The sequence below is a fragment of the Cyrtonyx montezumae genome, unplaced genomic scaffold (assembly GCF_038088225.1).
Source record: "Cyrtonyx montezumae isolate F1298 unplaced genomic scaffold, pur_monq_1.0 scaffold_7, whole genome shotgun sequence".
Taxonomy (NCBI): Eukaryota; Metazoa; Chordata; class Aves; order Galliformes; family Odontophoridae; genus Cyrtonyx; species Cyrtonyx montezumae.
Window position 1 is genome coordinate 5,123,807 of NW_027072078.1, and position 20,497 is coordinate 5,144,303.

At 41.0% G+C, this 20,497-nt stretch overlaps 2 protein-coding genes across 2 annotated transcripts; both read left to right on the plus strand.

The window, feature by feature from the left end:
• The first annotated feature begins 8,190 nt into the window (after positions 1–8,190).
• On the plus strand, positions 8,191–12,731 carry DUSP19 (dual specificity phosphatase 19). The gene is made up of 4 exons (XM_065750271.1): positions 8,191–8,454; positions 8,527–8,573; positions 10,018–10,170; positions 12,401–12,731. The coding sequence occupies exons 1-4, from the start codon at positions 8,229–8,231 to the stop codon at positions 12,620–12,622; spliced, it is 648 nt and encodes a 215-aa protein (XP_065606343.1). The 5' UTR covers positions 8,191–8,228; the 3' UTR covers positions 12,623–12,731.
• Positions 12,732–13,805: 1,074 nt separating this feature from the next.
• Positions 13,806–20,206, plus strand: NUP35 (nucleoporin 35). Its single transcript, XM_065751296.1, has 9 exons — positions 13,806–13,881; positions 14,062–14,232; positions 15,058–15,185; positions 16,777–16,837; positions 17,412–17,553; positions 17,930–17,999; positions 18,091–18,219; positions 19,371–19,535; positions 19,873–20,206. Exons 1-9 carry the CDS (start codon positions 13,848–13,850, stop codon positions 19,948–19,950), a joined length of 978 nt encoding a protein of 325 aa, XP_065607368.1. The 5' UTR covers positions 13,806–13,847; the 3' UTR covers positions 19,951–20,206.
• Positions 20,207–20,497: the final 291 nt, after the last annotated feature.

The following is a 20,497-nucleotide window of genomic DNA, read 5'->3' on the forward strand; positions in this document are numbered from 1 at the left end:
GCACTGGTTACTTTAGGAACAACCTGGGTTCAAAATACCAGCCTTCGGTCTAATGGTATTGTTACAGAGTTTGGGTTACATGTGGTTCTTGCAGAACTCACTGAACAAAAGGATTAAAGAGTTTTCTCTCTGAATGTTAAACAAAGCTTAGGAAGCCTGTCAGAATGAGTCACTCAACCTAATTAAGGTCCTGATCTGATATGGGCGTAGACCTTAGGTTAGGTTTCTAGGCAGAGGTTATATCACCTGTTTTAAATACACCCTAGTAAATACCACAACCAGAAAGGGCAGTGGATTTGGAGCCCACCTAGTAGAAAGCATTTTACTTGCAGTTTCCTAACTATGCAAAGTCAAGAGGAACCAATAGCAAACTGAGATGTCCACACAGCTACCAAAAAGAGCCAGTGCCTAATATTTATCATAATGATGAGTTAGACTGAAGTAGACTAAGTCAAAAGTATTCTGTTTGCAAAGAACAATCTCCATCCTGTTTCAGCCTGGGATGAGGTCAGAAAGTAGTGAGTTGTTGCTGGAATACAGATGGCAGCTAATCAAACAGAACCTGCCAAGGTGGTTCTGCACACAACAGCTGTGGGGCTACTGGACCCACAGACATTTTCCTGCATCTCCATCAGAGCCTTCTCTGACAAGCTCATAGAGCCTCATGCTCTGACCTACTTGCTTGATGCTTTAATACACTTCTGTCCTAGACAAACGCAGTTGCACCATGGGCTACATTTGTATCTGCACAAAAATAACCTGATACAGGTTTCTTTGTGTCCCCACATCCCCCGTGGGAATGCTGAGGAATAGCTCATACAGCCTTAAGTACAAATAGCTTCTATGGTCTACCTAAAGAAGAAGGAAGAAGCTCTCTGCATTAGACTAGTATTAGACATTGTAATCAAGGTACAATCAGTAAAGGGACTGTTATCCCCACTTTTGTTAGAAATCAAGTTTACCAGCCAGTGGGGAACTTGGATATCAACTGTAAAAATCAAGCTGCACTGTTCCCTTTAAAAGTCTCAGGTTTACAAAAGACAGAACAATCCAGTAGTAGTTCTTCTATAGAAAAAAGTGTGTAGAGAAAAACAAGCTAGTGGAAGATGGCACCAGCATCAGCAAAACTGTCACACCCATGTTCTATGTCATACTGAGGGAAAAATAACTTAAACCCTGTGACAGATAACTCTCCATCTCCATCTGTAATGTTCTCTGCATTTTACAAAAACATGAATCACTCGAGGGTATAGAAAACAACACTTGTTTCACACAACACAAATATACAACCTACAACTGAAGTGAAAACAATACAGAGATAGATATGACAGACTATCTAGTATGCAGTGTGAATCCATATGTGTGGAGAACTAACTAAAGAAGCTCAGTGTTTAGGGTTAAACAGAAAACACCCATTCAATCTTACAGAACATGGTGAAGCTTCAAAATTAAGGTAAAACCAAGAAGGCTAAGTATTTATAATGAAAGAATGAGTGCTTGTGCTCAAAATATGAAACAGCTTTTTGGTTGGACGCTTTCTTATCAATCAAATTCAATGGATTTATTTCACATTCAAATAAATCTTTTGGTGATTTAGAAAAGGAGGTTAAAAGATGTGGGGGAAACTCAAGAAGGAAGGGAAGAACTGATGTGACTTGTCTTGACCAGGTAGCGTCAAGGGTAAGAAATCTTCCTAGTTGAAACCATTTGCTACTTGGACAAAATCCTTAATTTATCCATATTGATCTCCAAATTTTTAATTTCCTATCATCGGTGTGAGATGAAATGGATTACAACTTTCTCTAAAATAAATCACAAAATATTTCTATGTCACCTTGAAGTTTTAAAAATAAAAGTATTACTAATATATTTGTTCTCATGAGAAAACAGAATTGAAGGCTTTGGTTACTTAAAATCATGATTAAATATGATTAAGCATAGAGTAACAAAATAATCCTGAGCTTTTTTCCCTTCCTGAAGTACTTGAAGAGAAGGCATGTTAAAAAAGAAACCAAAAGGAAGAAGGAAGAAAATCTTGACCTTTCAACCTGTCTGCTTATCAAAGAATGAAAGAAAATACATTAAAAGCATTGCAATAGATAGCTTAGGCCAATCTGGATCACTCATTGACAGCACAATATTGCACAAATAAGTAGTATAAGGCTGTGAGTACCTATGTGTATTCCAAGGCACCATCTCTTTTTCTAGAAGCCTCTTGCCTTCACCACTTCTCTTCCCATTTTTAAAGCCTTGAAAATTTCAACTGTCCCTAAAATATTGACAGCTACATCTACCTTAGTCCCCACAGTGGGAGTAAAATGCCACAGTATTACTTTCCTTGCTGACCCAAGCAATACCACCTTACAAACTTGGTTAGGATGGAAGTTGGTTTTTAATCTCATCAACACTACTGACTAAATGGGCTTTACTCCGCCATCTGTGATTTATATCCTCTATAAACCACAAATATAAACTCAGGGGTCAGTAGTTTTATTAAAATATTTATGATTTTATGAAAGAAAATTAGAACACACAAACTTGCTCAGACCAAAAATCCATACAGCTCAATACCCTCTACCTGATCCATGGCCCAAACAATGGAGACCTAAGGAAGAGTTAAGCACAAAGTGTGTACCAGTGTTTCTGCAAAATATGCTCCCTACACTCTGTGGCTTCAAGGCTTTATGAGACAAATCATCTCACATGTCATATAGGTGCTGATCTGCTCTTCTGTGAATGTGTCGATTGCTTTCTGAATCACACCAATCCACACCAAAGGCTCACTTCACTGAACAGCATCTTAAGCACAGGAATAAGAAGGAATAATTTAGGCCCACTCCTACTTAAATATATTTCTATTCTGAGAGGGCAAGAAAAATTAGATTTCTCGTTAGTGGCACTGGCTGGATCAAGCTATAGCTGTAGAATGAGATAGGGTACAGATAACTTTATTTTCCTCGCCTGCCTGCAGAGAACTTCCTCCCACACATGAGCATACAAGCACGATGCAATATTAGCAATATGTTAAGGTAAGAAAAGAACAGGCTGAGAAGCCATATTTTCCAATTTTATTTTAGTAGGAAGTGAGATGGCATGCTCATACGTGGTCCCCTCGACCTTAACCCCTACTTAGAGAAGACATCTCTTAAAGGTAAACAGTGAGAATAGCTTCTGCTTCCACGTCTGACAAGCTACAAGATAATCCTCCAACTACATTTGAGTTCTGATCCTGATATCAAAAACAACGAGAAGTTGTAGAGGTTTCCCTGTTGAGCAATGAAGCTAGAAGAACTTGTAATTAATCCAATAAATCCTAATATTAATATTCTTTTTTTGCCTGTGGAACTACAGAGAAGCAAACCATACACATAAGATGCAATAAGAATCACGAAATCAACTTTGATTTGACTTTACAGGCTGTAGGTTTGGTCTTTACTGCCAGAGAAACCTTTGGGGACTTATGGTCTACAATAACTTGCATTTCTTTTAGTGCTAACTGAAATAAAACTGTACAAAAACAAGGCAAGGAGAAAAATCAAATGCTTTTATGCATAAGTACGCTGTGACAAGCTGAAATGGAGAACGGCAGTTGCTCTTTTGAGTGTTCTGGTAAAACAAGACATTCCAAGTGGTCCAATGTTCAGACAACAAAAAAGAGCTTTATCTTCTTACTTGCTTTTTTTTTTTTTAACCAAAAACCAAAACAGAACAGTGCTTTAGATTTCAAAGGAATTGAAAAAATAACAGAAGTTCACTTAAGTTAACTTCATTTCACTCCGTTTTTCTCTTTTCTTTGAGAAGGTCCTGAACCCTACACCTTCCTTTCAGGCCGTACTGTAAAATTAACTTCTCTTAAGTCACTTTTTCTTTAGTGAAAGTATTCTTAAAATACAGATTCACATAAATGCACAGAATGACTGAGGCAGGAAGGGACCTCAGGGGATCAGCTAGTAGAGATTAACTGCCCTAGTGACTGAGAGTCTGTGCTCACTGTGTAATTAACCATCACTCATTTGCAGAGCATCTAGCACAAACAGAACTCATTTCCTATGTGGGCATCTTTGTTAGTTTAAGTCATGTCTTTCTTGTCTCCCCTTTCCCTGATGAACTAATAGACAGTCCCCTTCCCAGAACTTTGTATCCTCACTACAAACTGTTTTACACTAAGGTTTATGAAAACATGATCTTTAAACGCTTAACCTAGCTCATAAAAGGCAGCAGTAAGCAAGATGAAGAGCTTCTGCAAAAGAGGAACTTGAGTATAAGTGGGAGTAGAATGCAGATGCTACTTGTTTTAAGTATATACAGACTGGAGTTGTGCCAGATCTTCCTCACACCAGGTCTCAAGGAGTTCTCAGTATGTCTTAAACACTTCAGTTCTGCAGTCTGACCCATTATTCAGCATGATTGCTGACACATTATAAAAATACACATATTTAGATCAGTGAATCAGCCTGCTTGTGTGTGTGGATTGCTCATGAAGTGTGGTGAGAACAGAGAGGAATGCCTTGGTAAGTGTTTCTAGAGCCCTGACTTGAATTATGTGCATGACTTAGCTTCTGGGGGAATTTCCTTGTACCACTGTGTGGAGATAACTCAAGGGGAACACCACCAGTTTGGGCGGTCAAGAATTAGCAAACAGTTTGAATAAATACCAAAAAGCAAAGCTGCCTACCTTCATGCCAGGGATGTTTCAAGTGGGTCAACAGAGGTAACCAACACTACTAGGAAGAAGAGTCTTATTGTTTGCTGTCTTTTGCAGCATGAAATGGTCTTTCATAGGTACTTTGTCAGATTGCGATGACCAGCACGTCAATCCACTCTACCATCCCCCTTCCTTCCTGTGACCCTAGGGAAAAAAAACCTGAAATAATTAACAAGCTTAGTTTCTTTGTCCTGTACATCTCACCTCAGTGATGTTACTTCAATGCACAAAAGAGGACAATCCTGGCAGGTTCATCCCTATTGACAAAACCCAGCTCTAGAAGAGTCTTGCTACATATTCATTTTCCCTGTGAAATACCATTTCAAACTTCTGTCTGCACTTCAGTAGCTTTTTTATTTCATGTGTTTCACACTTCACTGAGTTTTCAGGTATGTTACTAGACACCAAAACAAAGCAGGGAGTATCTGCACCTTCCTTCATGATGTGGGACAAAAGTACACAGCTGAGCTGAAGGACAGTTCATTCTTGAGGAACATAACTCACTTTACTAAGACTCTAGTTCTCTTCTAGAAAATTTTCACTCCTATCAGATGGAAACATTTCTATACATCCTTAAAGACTAGTTATGAAAACAAATAGATAAGAACAAATGAGTAGCTGTCTCTCTGTTGGAACTTCTCTTCATGAGGTAAATGGCACGGGACATGGATGTGCACAAAATAAATGCCCCTGAAGAGAAATAAAGCACCTTATTCCTCTAGTCTGCCATGCTCTACGCTTCCTGCTATGTACCATCTTCTCATACTGCTTAGGCTGTGAATGGTTCTGACCTCATTCCTCTAAACTGCTATAGCTCCGCATCATGTCTTCACAGCTTTGCAAAGCTGAAACAGAAACTGCACCAGGCTAAAGCCTCCACACTGTGTGAGGCACACCACTCTGGAGTGTACGAGGCAGGGAAGTTATTGCTGGAAGAACTGATGCATGCAGCAGCACACATGGTGGGAGATTACTATGCCAGGGGGTTGTGCTGTACAAGTCAGTATGCACATAACCTGCCTGTCCCAAGGGGACCATGTACCACCAAGTGCTTCATCAAGTGAAGAACACAGGCAGTATGATTTGAGATCTAATCTATTCCTTACACTTGTTTCACATTTCTTCCTTGAATATGATCATCTCCAAATAGCACAAAGCATTCCAGAAAAAGCTTATTAGAACCTCATAAAACAGCATTATTAATTTCCCCTCTCTACTCTAATCACCACCTGATGTATTCTATGGTCACATTTGCCTTTCTCATCACCACAGTACATTCATGATTCACAGTCATCCTGCGACCAACTGGTACACACAGTTAATTTCAACTTCTCATTTATTTTCAGCTAATGAACTTAGACACTACAGCAGAAGCTCATATTGTTAGTCAGATGTTAACTAACAGTATTTAGATTTGTCTCCTTTCTCTTATTATAGTTCTCAAAATAATCTAGTTATTTCTGTTTGAAATGTAACATTAATAGCATACTATCTGGTGTTTCATTCCCTGCTTCACTTATATTATTGATATAAGCAATCTGCCATCAATTTCTGTCACGTTTTGCAATCAAGTACAACCCTCTACCACGAACATTCTTCAGAATACAAGACGACTTTCTCAAAGCCAGCTATCTGGAACGTCTGATTAACATCTCTGATAGAAACTGGCTCTTTTGCGTAGATGAGTAAGTGCAGTATGTAGGCCAGAATGAATAGTGGAAGGGAACACAGCAAAGATGATATTGTCATATGGGCTTTCTGAATGTGTACAGGATGTTTTCTGTAACAATAAGCATTTATGTTTTCAATCTGACAAATATTAGAACAGGTTCGGCTGAATTTCTTGTCAAAAACCAGAAGATCTGTGAACTTAAAGACAGCTTAAGTCTCTACACCAAATGTACTGGTATATAGCTTGTTCAAACACTGAGGATTCAGCAGTACCATAAAAACACTCAGCCAAAAACAGGGAGGCAGAATCCAGCTCCTGAAGTATCTTTAGGGAAATTTTCTATCTTCAAAAAGGAGTGCTAGAGAAAGCATCACCTGTGAAATGAGATCCCAGCTTAAGGCTCACAATCTTCTGTCTTGTAAGATGAACAACTAGACAGCAACATTTAATTTCCTGCATGACAAAAGTAAAAATAACGTTGTTTTTTAATATCTAGGCTTGTTAATATTCAGTGTGCTTACCACACTGACGCAGTAATTAATAATACATACATTCCTCAATGAATATCAGAGGAACGCATGCGTTTCCCAGCACACAGTACGGATTTCGTGTCCAGCAGTGACCCCTAGCGGACAGGGTAGTTAAGGCAATGGCAAACATACCTGTAAAAAACGCGAATCAGTTCCTCTGAAACCAGCTCCTGTTCCGTGCCCACGTGTATTGCAGTCTCCCTCAGACGTCAAGGAACGATATACAATCGTACTAGCTGTATTATCTTTTATCTGCGGGAATCTTACATATTTGTCAGAGCTTAGTCTTCCAGACTCTTACACAACATGCCCTGTGCTTGTGTGGTGCAAAAGTCAATTACAAGGCACGTCCCAGAGCCCTGTTACCTCAGAGAGAGGCTTCTGAATATGCACTACAAGCAAATTTTGCGCAGGCCTTGCCAAAGTGCCTGACATAAGAGCCTCTCTGTACTCTTACTGGATACTCTACAGCCCTTGGTCTTTCACTGTCTCTCAAGGACAGCTGTAGCAAACCAGTGCATCTTGAAACAGCAAGCTATGAAATAGCACATGACTCCTGACTGATGAACACACAGACTCCTACAGCTTTCAGCTGATCTATTTCAACAAAATCATCTACCAGACGTTGTAAAAAGAAAAAAGTACCTTGCAAATCATTATTATTTTAAAGCAAGCACTATAAGCCATGGTTCACTTTCAAAAAGACTATGAAATACACGTCTGTCCTGCAGGATACTACAAAACCTCTTGTTAGTGTTTGGAAAGCACGTTTGGTAGCTCGGCCTTCTGTTTAGCACCTTGGTGACCCTTAACTCCACTCTGTGCTCCTGTCCCTGTGCTTTCCCTTCTCCTCGGCTTTACCTTTTGGTTTTCCCTCTTGCTATCCCAAACACAACAGCACCCTGCCTTTCACAGATGAAGCTGATGGCATACCCCAAATCCTGTGATAAAATTGCCTCTGTCCCACCCCAAATAACTCACAGTGCTGCAGCTCCCAACACTATCGCTCTGCTTCTTGAGCTGCATTACTCGGCTTTGCAACAGGTCCTGGAGAAAGATCCTTTCTGAGCTACCGCACGGACGCTGAGGAATATCCCACCACCAACGGGGATGATAAAACCGCGGTAACTAATAAACCCCGATTCCCCGAACCGACAAAGAAGACTCGCCACGGCAACGGCAGCGCCTTTACGCACGGAGCTCCCTCAAGTGCCCGCCTCCCTGGGCGGGGCAGGGCGGGATCCGCCCGCTCAGCCGCCCTCTCAGGGCCGTTCCCGCCCCCGCCGGGCCAGGCGGCGTCGGGCAGCCGAGCGGCCGTGCCATGCACTCCCTCGCCCAGGAGATCAGGAGTTTCTCCAGAGCCAACCTACGGAAGCAGCGCACGCGGGTGACGACGCTGACGGGTCGGAGGATCATCGAGACGTGGCGGGGTGCCTGCCTGCAGGTGGAGGAGGAGGAGGAGGAGGCGGCGCCCGGCGGCGGCGGCTTCGTGCAGGACCTGAGCTGCGACCTGCAGGTCGGCGCCGCGCGGCCCTGGCTGCTGCTGGGTGAGTGAGGCGGGCGGCGGGGCCGCGCTGCGCCGCGGGGCGCGCCCTGCAACGCGTTGCTCTCTCTCTCAGGGTCGCAGGATGCCGCTCACGATCTGGAGACCCTCCGGAAGCATAAGGTAACGGCCCAGCGTGGCCGGCGTGCTGATTCTGCGTGGGTTTTGTTCTTCAAGTATTTCCGTGTGATGTTAAGGGGAACCCCAGCGCCGTGAGCAGCCGGGCGGGTGAGGCAGATCCAGAGCTACGTGCCTGTGCGGCCGAGGGGGGGGAGGCGGCTTCTGCCCTCCTCCGTCAGAGCGAGGGGATGGTAAGGCCTTTAGGAAGTTCTGCGTGCTGCTCTCGTGGCTGTTGCTATCTAAACATCTGCTCTTTGTATAAGAAAGCAATCCAAGCCGGCCGTGCCTTGAGCAGAGTAGAGGTGGCAGGAGGCCAGACTTGGTCTCTTCTGCCAAGCACCGTATAGTTTATTCAGGGAGCTGCAGTACATGGTGCAAGTACCTCAGCTGCACAAACGTGATGGGTTAGGGCAGGATTTAAATTTAGGGAGTTACTGGATGATCTGTGCTCTCCCATCGCTTTCTGCTTTCCACCTGTGTGCTGGCAATTCCCTTTTCTGCTGAAAATCCTTCCTTCAGTCCATGTGTTTGAGTGAGCACAGATCTTTCCCTTTCCTCATATTCATTACGACAGAGAAAAGAAAGCTCTACCAGCACGTGGTTTGTAGCAGGAAGTTTGAAGCTCATTGAGCAGACTGTCTGACAGGTCTCGTGCCAGTAACCTTCCTCAGACAGCATGGCTTCTTCAGTGTCATATTCAGCACTGAGTATCCACCACCTGTCAAGGTATTATAGAGTCATAAAATGGTTTGAGTTGGAAAGGACCCTTAAAGACCACCTAGTCCAACTCCTCTGCAATGCTTCAAGCCTGATCCAGCCTGACCTTGAATGTCTCCAGGGATGGAGCATCCACATCTCTAGGCAACCTATACCAGTGCCTCACCACCCTTACTGAGTGGGCACTTGAAATTTCTTGGCAATATGTTGGCTGTTAAATTCACTGTCACTAACGGATTTCTTACCGTATCTTAAAATCACTGTTTATTCTTTTTTGTTGTTGTTGTTAAGTAGTGTGTCTCAGCAGTTCTGTTCCATCATGAGTTGTCCAAACTACGGTGGTGAATTATCTGCTTCCTGCTTGTAAACTAAAATGGGTATTGAATACACAACACAATCTGGCATTAAAGAAAGGAAATCTGTAGCTTGAAATATATTTAGGAGTTATGAAGGTAGCCACTTGAAATACCTCCACTGCCCTAATGAGAACTGCTGGTTTGTTTTAGTTAAGCAAACGAATGAAAAGACTGAAATTTAGCAATGTCTTTATGATGGACTATATTTTAACTCAAGGTAGAACTTGGAGAAAAGCACACCATAGATAAACATACAGCTGAACAGTGTAGTTGTGTAAGTTACAGTCTGTTTGTGTTTAAAGAATAATTGACTATTGCTACTGTTTATTTTGCTTGCTCTCTTCAGGATTTTTTTCTTTTTCTTTTTTACTTAGGTTACACATATTCTAAATGTGGCCTATGGAGTCCAAAATGCCTTCGTTAATGACTTTATATACAAGACCATATCTATTTTGGACCTCCCAGAAACTGATATCACCTCCTATTTTCCAGAATGTTTTGAGTTTATTGAGAAAGCCAAGATCGAGGTACAGTATATACAGTATAACCATACGGTATGGTTATTTATGACCTTATTTGAAATCTAAACAGCTTATTCTGTCAAAAAACATGAATCCATATACACTTATGTGCCAAGACTATCAGACAGTGGGTTAGTAACCTTGAAGCCAGCCAGAGATTTTAGTTGCTGATAAAATCCTGAAAAAGACACAAGATATGAAATAGAACGACTGAACTACATTTGGGGTTGCTTAGCATCTCTACATACAAAACCAAGAGGGATGACTCCTATTTGTTAAACTTGGCCTTACTGTTTAATTTATATTGGTGGTAGCTTTGACACTATGACCTGACAACCAGACTTAGTTGTACATTATTTGACTATTTCTACCACATTCATTATTTACACAGTTTGAGATCGAAGAAGATAATCTTGCCCCAGTTCACTGTGTGTCACACAATGTTCTTTCCTTCCCTCATGTATCATTTACAAGCTAAGTGATACACATTGTCACTTAATGACTTTTTCAAGGTTTCTTGTTACTCTTTCCACTTTGTTTCTAAATGAGACCTGCCATTTGTAACTCCACAAGGTTGCTCCCCGCCTCTGGCGTTTATGTCCTGGTTACTATTCTGGAAACTGGGGACTTCTCCTGATTTATCTATCTGTTTTCAGCAATATTAGTAATTTTGTAATGGAAAAATTGCACTAAAGTTGAGGTCATTGATGGGAAGGGTGTTTTCCAACATTAGTATCTTTGTATAAATTAGCAGTGGATTTTAGCAAGGAAAAATAAATGTGCTCAGCATTATATTTGGCTTAATGTTATTGCCCATGTGGAGTAAATGTGAGAAAGGATATGAAGATGACAATTCAAACAGCCAATGAGAAGGGGATATGATTTCCATTGGGGAGAAAAAAAAAACAACAAAAGAAAAAGGTGGTATTGTGATCAACAAGGAAAATACAACTCAATTTTGTACTTCTTTGTCTTATTATTTAGGTAGGACTTTTTGTTGGAGCAGGAATCATTTTCTGCTCTGTGCGTGTGCTAACGCATCAGGTAATTGGAACTTGCAGGCCTGTGACCTAAGTCATAAGGTTCCTGCAGCCCTGTTGGTTTTTTTTTGTCTTATGGATAAAATATCCATTTAATTTCAAGGTTTGTGCATCTTAAGGACAGACAGAACAGACTGTTTATGTTTAGAATATAATTGAGTAGCTTCAACTATGTGTTATGTTTCAACAACAACAACAACAAAACTATCATTTGGTGAGCAGTTTGGACTGAGCCTTTTCCAGGCCAGAATCTGATGTACAAACACGACAAGGTCACAACACCTGGTCGTTGCAGATGTGGCCTATGCCATGCTGAATTGTCTAGGTGTCTTTGTGCCAGGTATTTTGTAATGAAACTTGCAGTATCTTTTTAAAGATTCATTCAGGTGTCTCGAGGGCTGTGTGCAAAATGTTCAAGCAGGCTGAAAAATACTAATTTTGTGTATGATTCAAGATGAGCTTGATTTTAGCCATCAGGAGAAACATTTGTGAATTCCTGGGAAGTTGAGTACCGTTGGATTTTGCACCTCAGTCCCCAGGTAAGGGGCCTTAGTTGAACCAGCTGCACCAACCACCAACAGCTCTAATGGTGAAACGATGGCAAAGTAGAGATTTATTGCAAATCACACAATATCTTTTCTGATTGTTGTGTTCCTATGCATGATTCTGATTAACCAGGACTTAAATAAAGAACTGCAGATACGCAAGAAGCATGAAACTGAAAAAAAATACAGGATGTTCTAAATCTGCCTCTGCGTGCTGCCTTGCTGTGTTCTTAACCTGGTAACAACATACAGCCAAGTTCCTTTCCGTATTTCCAACCACATAAATGTTCAGGTTAGCACCCAAGTAGATGAAGTGCCTTAGTGTCCCAGCTGTCCACGATTTGGTGCTTACACAAGGAAGCTATTGCAAGGACTTGGAGAAGGGGACAGAGAATGGTTTTCAGTTCTGAAACATTAGTTAGGTGTGAAGTATTTGCTAATCCTCAAGTGGCCTTGGTTAGCAAAATATTTAGTTTGGGGCTCGTGTATCTGTGTTTGGAGGCATTTATTTATGTATATATTTGCTTTGAGCTCGGCAAGGAGCTTTTAATAAATCATAACATATTGTAAATGAAGTTTCTTTGCTATGAAGATTCTTGTTTCTGTCTGCTTAACGAATGTCCCAACTGATATTTTATTTGTTTCTTGAAGGGTGGTGTGGTCCTGGTGCACTGCAATGCAGGAGTCTCCCGTGCAGCAGCAATAGTCATCGGTTTTCTGATGAATTCAGAAAGACTGAGTTTTGCTTCAGCCTTTGCCTTGGTAAAAAATGCACGGCCTGCTATTTGTCCCAATCCTGGCTTCATGGAGCAGCTGCATAAGTACCAAGAACAGAATACAAAGGCAAATGGAAGCATAAACGATCACGACTGATCAAAAGGGAGAAGAGAAACGATCTGCTCTGACTATGCAGTACCAGATGTTGGATGTACTTTAATCTCTCATTTTGCAGTCCTCTTTCACAGGTGCACTTTCTTTTTTCTTTCACTCCCGTTTTTCAGCATCTGGTGTAGAGGCCAAATGGTACTGCACTGACTTCACAGATGACTGACCCTAGAGAAAGTTCTATCTAGGGCTATGAAAAAAGATCAAGTTTTTCTTGCTGTAGGGAGGGGAAAAAAAACAGGATGATTTTTTTTTTTTAATTGAGACATCAGAGAATGCAGGCAATGCAAAGATAAAGTAAAAAGGTAACTCAGATTATGAAGTCGCCCTGCTTATTTCCATGCTAAACCAAATTTTTACCCATTCTGGCTGGCTTTGAAACCTAAATAATAGGATGTTCATGTAACAAAGTACCTTGCTATTGAGTCTTAAATTAGTGGTCAGAGTAAGGAGGATTTTACTGAATTTTATGGGCTTGCTGGCCACTAAGTAAGTAAAAAAGATTAAAGCAGGGAGCCCATTGATGGACGCAAACAGTTGTACGGTGCTTTAAAGATTCTTTTTTTCTCCTGTTTCCCATTATGCAGCGATGGGAAGTACATTAATGTGCTGTTTCCAAAGTGCAGGAAGCAAGCTTTTGTTGTTTGGGTTTTGGTTTAGGTCATTTCAGAGCAGATAGGTCGTTACAAACATTTCTCTCAAACTCCTTCGGTTCCCTCCCCTCCACCGATGCCCCTCACTCCATTCCACGTAGTGTATAATGAGCACACACTGTAGGATAGGCAGCCCGTTTCCTCTCCTCGTCGCCCTCCTGACAGATTTCAGACTAGATTAAGTGTTGTAAGGTGACGTGTTTAGAAAAAACAATACGGAATCTGTAAAAACGATTTTGTGGAGAGCGGTATTTCTGTGGCCTTCTAAGGAAGCATTAACTTACAATGCAACAAAATAAACGCTGTGTGTGGATAGCTGCGCTTTAAACGAGAATATGTGAATAGGGTCACTATTCCTGTCCTTTATTTCCGCGTTTCCGAGGGAAGCCGATAGCGCCGCCTCCAATCAGAGAGGGCCGCGGGGCACGCCCCCACCGCCCCGCAGCTTCCGCTTCCGCCCGCCGCAAGATGGCGGCGGCGGCGGAAGTGATGGGGGGCGGAAGTTCCGTCCCGTTTGAAAGCGCCTGGCGGAGCGGCTGCCGCCTTTTCCCGTCGCCCGCATGGCCGGCTTCGCCATGGATCCGCCTCCCGCAGGTGAGCGGCGCCGCGTTCGGGCCGTTAGGCGGCGCGAGGCGCCTCAGCGTGTGGCGCTGCCCGGCCGTGAGGCGGGAGAGGGAGGGAGCCCGGGCTCGGCGGGGTTCCTCGTACGTAGGAAGCGCCTTTAAGGAGGCAGAACTCGTTCTCCTCACTGCTCCTTTTTTCTCATTACTTCAGCAGCGGAGCCGATGACGCTGGGCTCCCCCACGTCCCCCAAGCCGGGCAGCAGCGCTCAGTTCCTGCCCGGCTTCCTGATGGGCGACCTGCCCGCGCCCGTCACCCCGCAGCCGCGCGGCCTGAGCGGCCCTGCCGTTGGCGCCATGGAAGTGAGGTCTCCTCTGCTCGCAGGTCAGCTTGAAGTAACGCCTTATGACCCTTTCTCAACGCGTTACGTCGTTGAGAGAGAAGTTTGGAAGCTCATTGTAGGGTTGGAAGTTACTTCTGAAAGGCTTTAGTGCCGTATGTCTTGTTTGTGATAACTGTTAAGTCCAGCTGCTTTTTCCGTGGTAAACCCACACGAATGGTTCAAAGGTTTATCACCGTTTTTGAGTCACTGTAGTTCTGTGTTATACTGGAACTTGAACAGTTGTATATAAATACATGGGAATAATAATAAAGGAGACCAGTTCATTTCATCTTGTCCAAATTGATGCTAGTTCGTGCTTTCAAGGGCTTACATTTATATTTAATGCAATGTTTTGTGGGAGGGAAAGAAGTTTGTTCAGTGGGGGTGTGATGGCATGTGCAATGTCTGTGATTATTTAGATGTGGCTCTTTACCATGTCAAATGCCTTCAAAGTCTTAAATACTTCACTTTTGCATTTCTGCTCCAGAGAAGTTTGTCTGGAACAGTCGAATGATGTTTTTAATCTGCCGTAGAATGCGAAAATGTAGATGTGATCAAAACTGCTTAAAAAGAGTGAGTGCGTGTAAACTGTGTTTGGCATCCAGAGATCTCAAAGTTTTAGGTCATAGTTCTGTAAGGAGTCTGTGTCTGGTATGTGATGTTCTTACCTAAAACATTTAAAGTTGAACAGTTTGGTCAGTAGGTATTGTAAGCTCATGAAATGGCTAAGTGTTTCATAACAATATTCATAGTTAACATTGACTGAAGAATAGCTAGCAGCAGGCTGAAGTTACAAGCTTCCTTTCATTTTGTCCTTTTTATTTCAGGTGCCTCCCCCCCACAGCCAGTAGTCCCGACACACAAAGATAAAAGTGGTGCTCCACCAGTTAGAAGCATATATGATGAATTATCTAGTCCTGGACTTGGTTCTTCACCACTAAGCTCAAGAAGAGCAGTAAGTGCTGTCTTTCTCTTAACAGACCATGTCAGATATCTTAGGACTTTAGTGAGTTCCCTAATTCAGTTGTATAAATTGTTGTACCTAAGTGACTGGTGAGTCTCCTGATTGTGCTGTTACATACTCTGGCTTTCTTGTGGGCCTGTTCCTGTGTACTCTGAGAGCTTTGCTTGTGGAACTATGTCTAATTTTTAAGGGTTTTCAAGAGACTGGGAAGAATGAAAATTTTTGAACCGTGCCTCTTCTGCACTTTACATGTGACAAACTCAGATTTATTACAGCTTTTCACATTGTTAGATTATTATGTGGTCCAAATATGCTTTCCTTTTAGTACATGACAGCAACAAAACAGAAGGGTGTTTAATCTGAGTAAAATATCTGATCCAAACTTGTGTGGGGAGGTGGGGTTAATCTTGAAAGAGTGATAGTACAATTTCTAGAAGGTTATGCTGATGATAAGCTCCCTCAACTGAGCAGTCAAGCGTTAGTGGGTATTTTTTTTCCATGAATGTGCATCTGTTGGTGCAAAGAGAAGGCCATTCTTTGAATGAGCAGACTTTTTATTAAATGTTGTCTTCTGAAAGGTTGATTCTGGAAGCTTTCCAAGGAGGAGAGAGCCTCCTGCTCTTCAAAACAATAACAGTAATAATAATAGTGAGCAGCTAACAGTTAGAATGCGGGTTGCTTGGCTGACAGGTGCTCCAGTTTGTTTGATCTTCATTTGAAGGAATGCCATGACTAAGGATAAAAATTAACTCAAATTGTTTCTAAAAATGAGGACTTTATATGTAGACAACAGTTAACAATTAGAACTTGACATTTAATTTCCTTATCTAAATATTGAAGTTATGCTGAGTAGTTCAGAGGGGGAAAAATAGTAATAAGGAGTACAAGCAGGGGCTTGTGATTTCTCAGGGCCATGATTTCTCAGTTTTCTAGAAGATGAAAATCAGATGCTGGTAGTATCTCATGCTGGCATCCTTTCTGTAAGATGCACGTAATGCAGGGTGCTGGCTTACAGCCATAGTGAGATGCCTAGCTGGAGAAAGCTAAACTCTATGCTTTGTGAGTATTGATATCAAAAGTTAATCAGCTTCATGAAGTTGATGAGTGGTGTTAGGTAAAGAACTTTTTAAGTGATTTCCTGATTCTTACGACCTAAAGCTTGTTTTAAACCTAAGTAAGCTTTTTTTGTCATAGGACAGCAGTGCTTTTTTGTTAGATGAAATGCTATCAACCTTCTGTGTAGCCTGTTGCTTGTTGTGCATCCGTTTTCTGAAGCAGTTTGCTTTGCATTCCTATGCACTCTGTAACGCTTGAATTTCAGCCTCTTATCAACAAAGCAAACTGCTTTTTTTTTTTTAAAGCTTAGTAATCAGATAGAAACTCCAAAATGTAATAGTTGAGATCTACTGGGTGCTAGAATGTTGGAAATATATATATGTATGTGTCTGGTATTGCTCTAAAAGGTTAGTTCTAAATTAACCATCAAGCAGTAATATTAAGTCTGCCCTAAGTTTGCATGGAAAAGATCTGTTCTGATCTGAGAAATGTACCTGTGTTACTTACTTTCTGTTTTTTAATGCAGGCCAGCTTTTCTCTAACACAGAGCCCATTGGTTGGAAACATGTCATCAACTCCTGGAACAGGTAGATGTCCCGTCAAAATACTTAATCTACTTTGTTACTGCTCTCCTTAATAGACAAAAATTATTTATGTTCAAACTGCATCAACTCCTTGTGAATTTGCAAAGGATGTGCATCTGTTCTTTTAACTAGCTTTTCAGAAAGGTATGTGGATGTGAATAGGAAATTGCTCTCCACTCAGAGAATTTCAGTCAACTTCACTTAATTCCTCACTCAGTGTCTCTTGTTCAGAAGGTGAACGCTGTATTTGAGTGAAGATGTTGAGATTGAGGAGTGGTTGTCCATCTTTGTAAGGCTTCCAGTTTTCTGTAGGAACACATGGCTTCATGCTAAGATTAATTCTGAGTGTCTTGCTTCTCTTTGGTGTCTGTGTTGAATAACTGCTGAGTGGTGGTCAAGGAGGAAGGCAGCTAACTCGTGGGAAAACTTAGGAAGTCTGGACCAACTGAACGTTTATCTGCAAATATACCTCCACCAAATTCTTCCATGTCCAAGTCAAATACTTAATACTGAATTTCTTTTAAGCTAACTTGTCTTGTAAATGAACATGTCAAACAATACTGTTTTAATTTAACAGCTTCAGGTATGTTCAGTCCTGCAAGTATTGGGCAGCCTAGAAAGACTACTCTGTCTCCAGCTCAACTAGATCCTTTTTATACTCAGGGTGATTCCCTGACTTCAGAAGATCAACTCGATGACACATGGGTAACTGTATTTGGGTAAGTTAATTTCTGAATTATTAGAGGAACTGTGGGCAAGTTCTTGGCAATGTATAGAAACAACTAGCATTTGGACACTGCTATTATCTGACATCCCTAGATTCTGCAAGAAATACAACTGTGGTTAAAGCCAGCAGGTGCACGTACCTGGTATCTGAGTGAAGAAACTGAACTCTGTGTATTAAAGTTAGGAAGGCACCATTCTACCATTATGTTTATGCCAAATTAAAAAGGCGTAGGAGATAGTGTTACTCAATTTAAATTGTTTTTAATATACTGTTGTGTTCTGTGCATTTAAGCCCTTTGTAGAGTTGTATTCTATCACCAAAAATCTTGTAAGACTTAACATTTTTTGGGAAATTTTCCTGTCTTTCAGATTTCCCCAGGCATCTGCTTCCTATATTCTTCTACAGTTTGCTCAGTATGGAAACATATTAAAGCACGTGGTATGTCTTAGTCTGAGGCTTATTTCTGAAAACATTCTGGCTGATTCTTTGCAGAGGCTAGGTTTCACACTCTTCGTTTAATCACATACAGATGTCCAACACAGGAAATTGGATGCATATTCGATATCAGTCTAAGCTTCAAGCCCGAAAAGCCTTAAGCAAAGATGGAAGAATTTTTGGTGAATCCATCATGATTGGTGTCAAACCTTGTATAGATAAAGTAAGTTAACTGCTGCTCTCCTTTAAATTTAAGCACTCTGCTTTTGGGATTCCTCTTTATTTCCCCTACTCGCTGTTTTTTTTTTTTCCTATTTGAATACTAGAGCATTTGTAGTTAATTTAGATAAAGTCTGTTATTTTCTGTATGAATTTTTCTTAGTTATTTGACAAAATGCTGCTGAAAAGCATCACTGTGGAAGCCCTCCCTGAGGTCTGGAAGCTGTAATGCGTAGAGTTACGTTGTTGTGCACGGTATGAATTGAAATTATAATGTCAGGCAATTGAGTTAAGTGTTTCCCAAAATGAAATTTGGTATTACTTTTGCTGTTCTCAGTTGTTTCTTGAAGCTTCTGCCTCCTTTTTATGTGACTGCTTACCTGACTCTGACTCCTCAGTTCATCGCGGTGCCTTAGGCTGATAAATTTGTTAGCAGCACAGTCCTGATGCTTTTCTTTAACTTGTACTGTGTGCGCACACATTCTGTTCTTGTAAGTGGCAGCTGAGTTATGTATGGTTGTATTTGAGTCTAATTTTTAATGAGCTGTAATTTTCTAGGCCTTTCTAGTGCCATTGCCATTAATTCCTGCAACACTTGGTACTGGGTATGGTGTGCTACTCAGGCAAATGAGTGCTAATGACACTAAGGAGTAATACAAGCTTTAAAATGTAAACCCTCCTAGTATAGTGCTCTAGAAATGAAGCTTGAAACTACTTGGAATTTTATCAATTTGAAACATTTCCTATGCGGGTTCAAATTCAGAGACAAACAAGCTTCAGTGCCACTTTCTTCCACAGGTTTCTGACAGCAGGACTTCTGGTCTCCTTTCCTACCTTATGTACTGTTTTGCTGTCCAGTATCATTGACTGAGTTGCCTATAAACTGAAACTCTGTACATAATGATCTAAGACGTGTAATTCTCAGGCATCCCATCTCTTAGTTGCTTTTGATTTCTCATTGCTTCTTTGGATAGCATCCACTTTTAAAATATGAATAAGTAAACCCATAATCATCTGTATTTTATATTAATAGAGGCACCTAAGTGTAGTCATTGCTTTCTATGAGATATGAATGGTTTTGTCAGTTAAAAACTTGCAAAGATTTAAATAGTGCTTTTTAGTATTGGCTTACATTACTTTGATTCTCTTTTTAAGAGCGTGATGGAAAACTTGGAAAGAAACTCTGCATCCTCAACATCATCAGTTTCTACTCCACCTTCAAAAACTGTAGGCACACCAGTACAACCTGCAAATGCTAGGAAGATTTCTACAATGAGACCTCTCGCAACAGCATATAAAGCTTCCACTAGTGACTATCAGGTATTGTAAGGGAAACAGAAGCATGTGTTTCTGTGTAACCTTCTGCTAAGAGTGTGAGGCTCAACACATGTTAACTTTAATGTAACCTTAGTCTTTTTTTTTCCTGCTGTTATTTCTTGGACTGACTGGTTAAGATGTGTTTTGTATACACAGGCCTATGAAGTCATTTAACAGATGTATTTACTTTTCCAGAATATGAGGGCTTGTTTTGAAACTTTAAGGTATTTTGTCAGAACATAGTAATGTGTAGGAAAAGAACAGCGTGTTGTTGTTATTAATGATAACCCATGTGTGGACTGATTCTTCTTTTTCCTTCCTGTTTTTTCCTGCCTTCTAGGTCGTTACTGACAGACAAACGCCTAAGAAAGACGAAAGCATTGTATCTAAAGCAATGGAATATGTGTTCGGCTGGTAATATGCAACAAGAAGCAACACACTAAAGTTGTCAGGGTTTGAAGTCTGCTGCTGGCATCAGTGGTTAGTTGTATAACTACTAGTGTCAGTATTTTAATTTATATCTCACCTGTTATGCCTTCAGTGATTTCAGCAGACATGTAGCTTGCACTTTAAATGATCACAATATACACATGGTTTTAAAAACTGCATCAGTGTAAATAGAAGTGCTTTTTTTTCCCGTTTGTGCTCTGATTGCATGGTTGTAGGAAAAAAAAATACAAGCACAGTCTTCTGCAGTGACTTCATGTGAATTGCTTCCCAGTACAGATGATGGGCTACTTGCAGGACGAACACTATGTATTGCTGGCTCAAAGGGACTGCTGTGATATTAATCTTTTAATTTGGATTCATTGCTGTTCTATAATTCTTTGGCATCCTGTTCTAATTGTCATAGTGACTTTTTAAGTGTTTTATTAATAAAGCTAAGTAAAGTTTTTCTAGCTTGTTCTTTAAACAAGCATGAGTTCTATTAGGAAATACTGTTTGTGTTACTCTTGAATATGTAT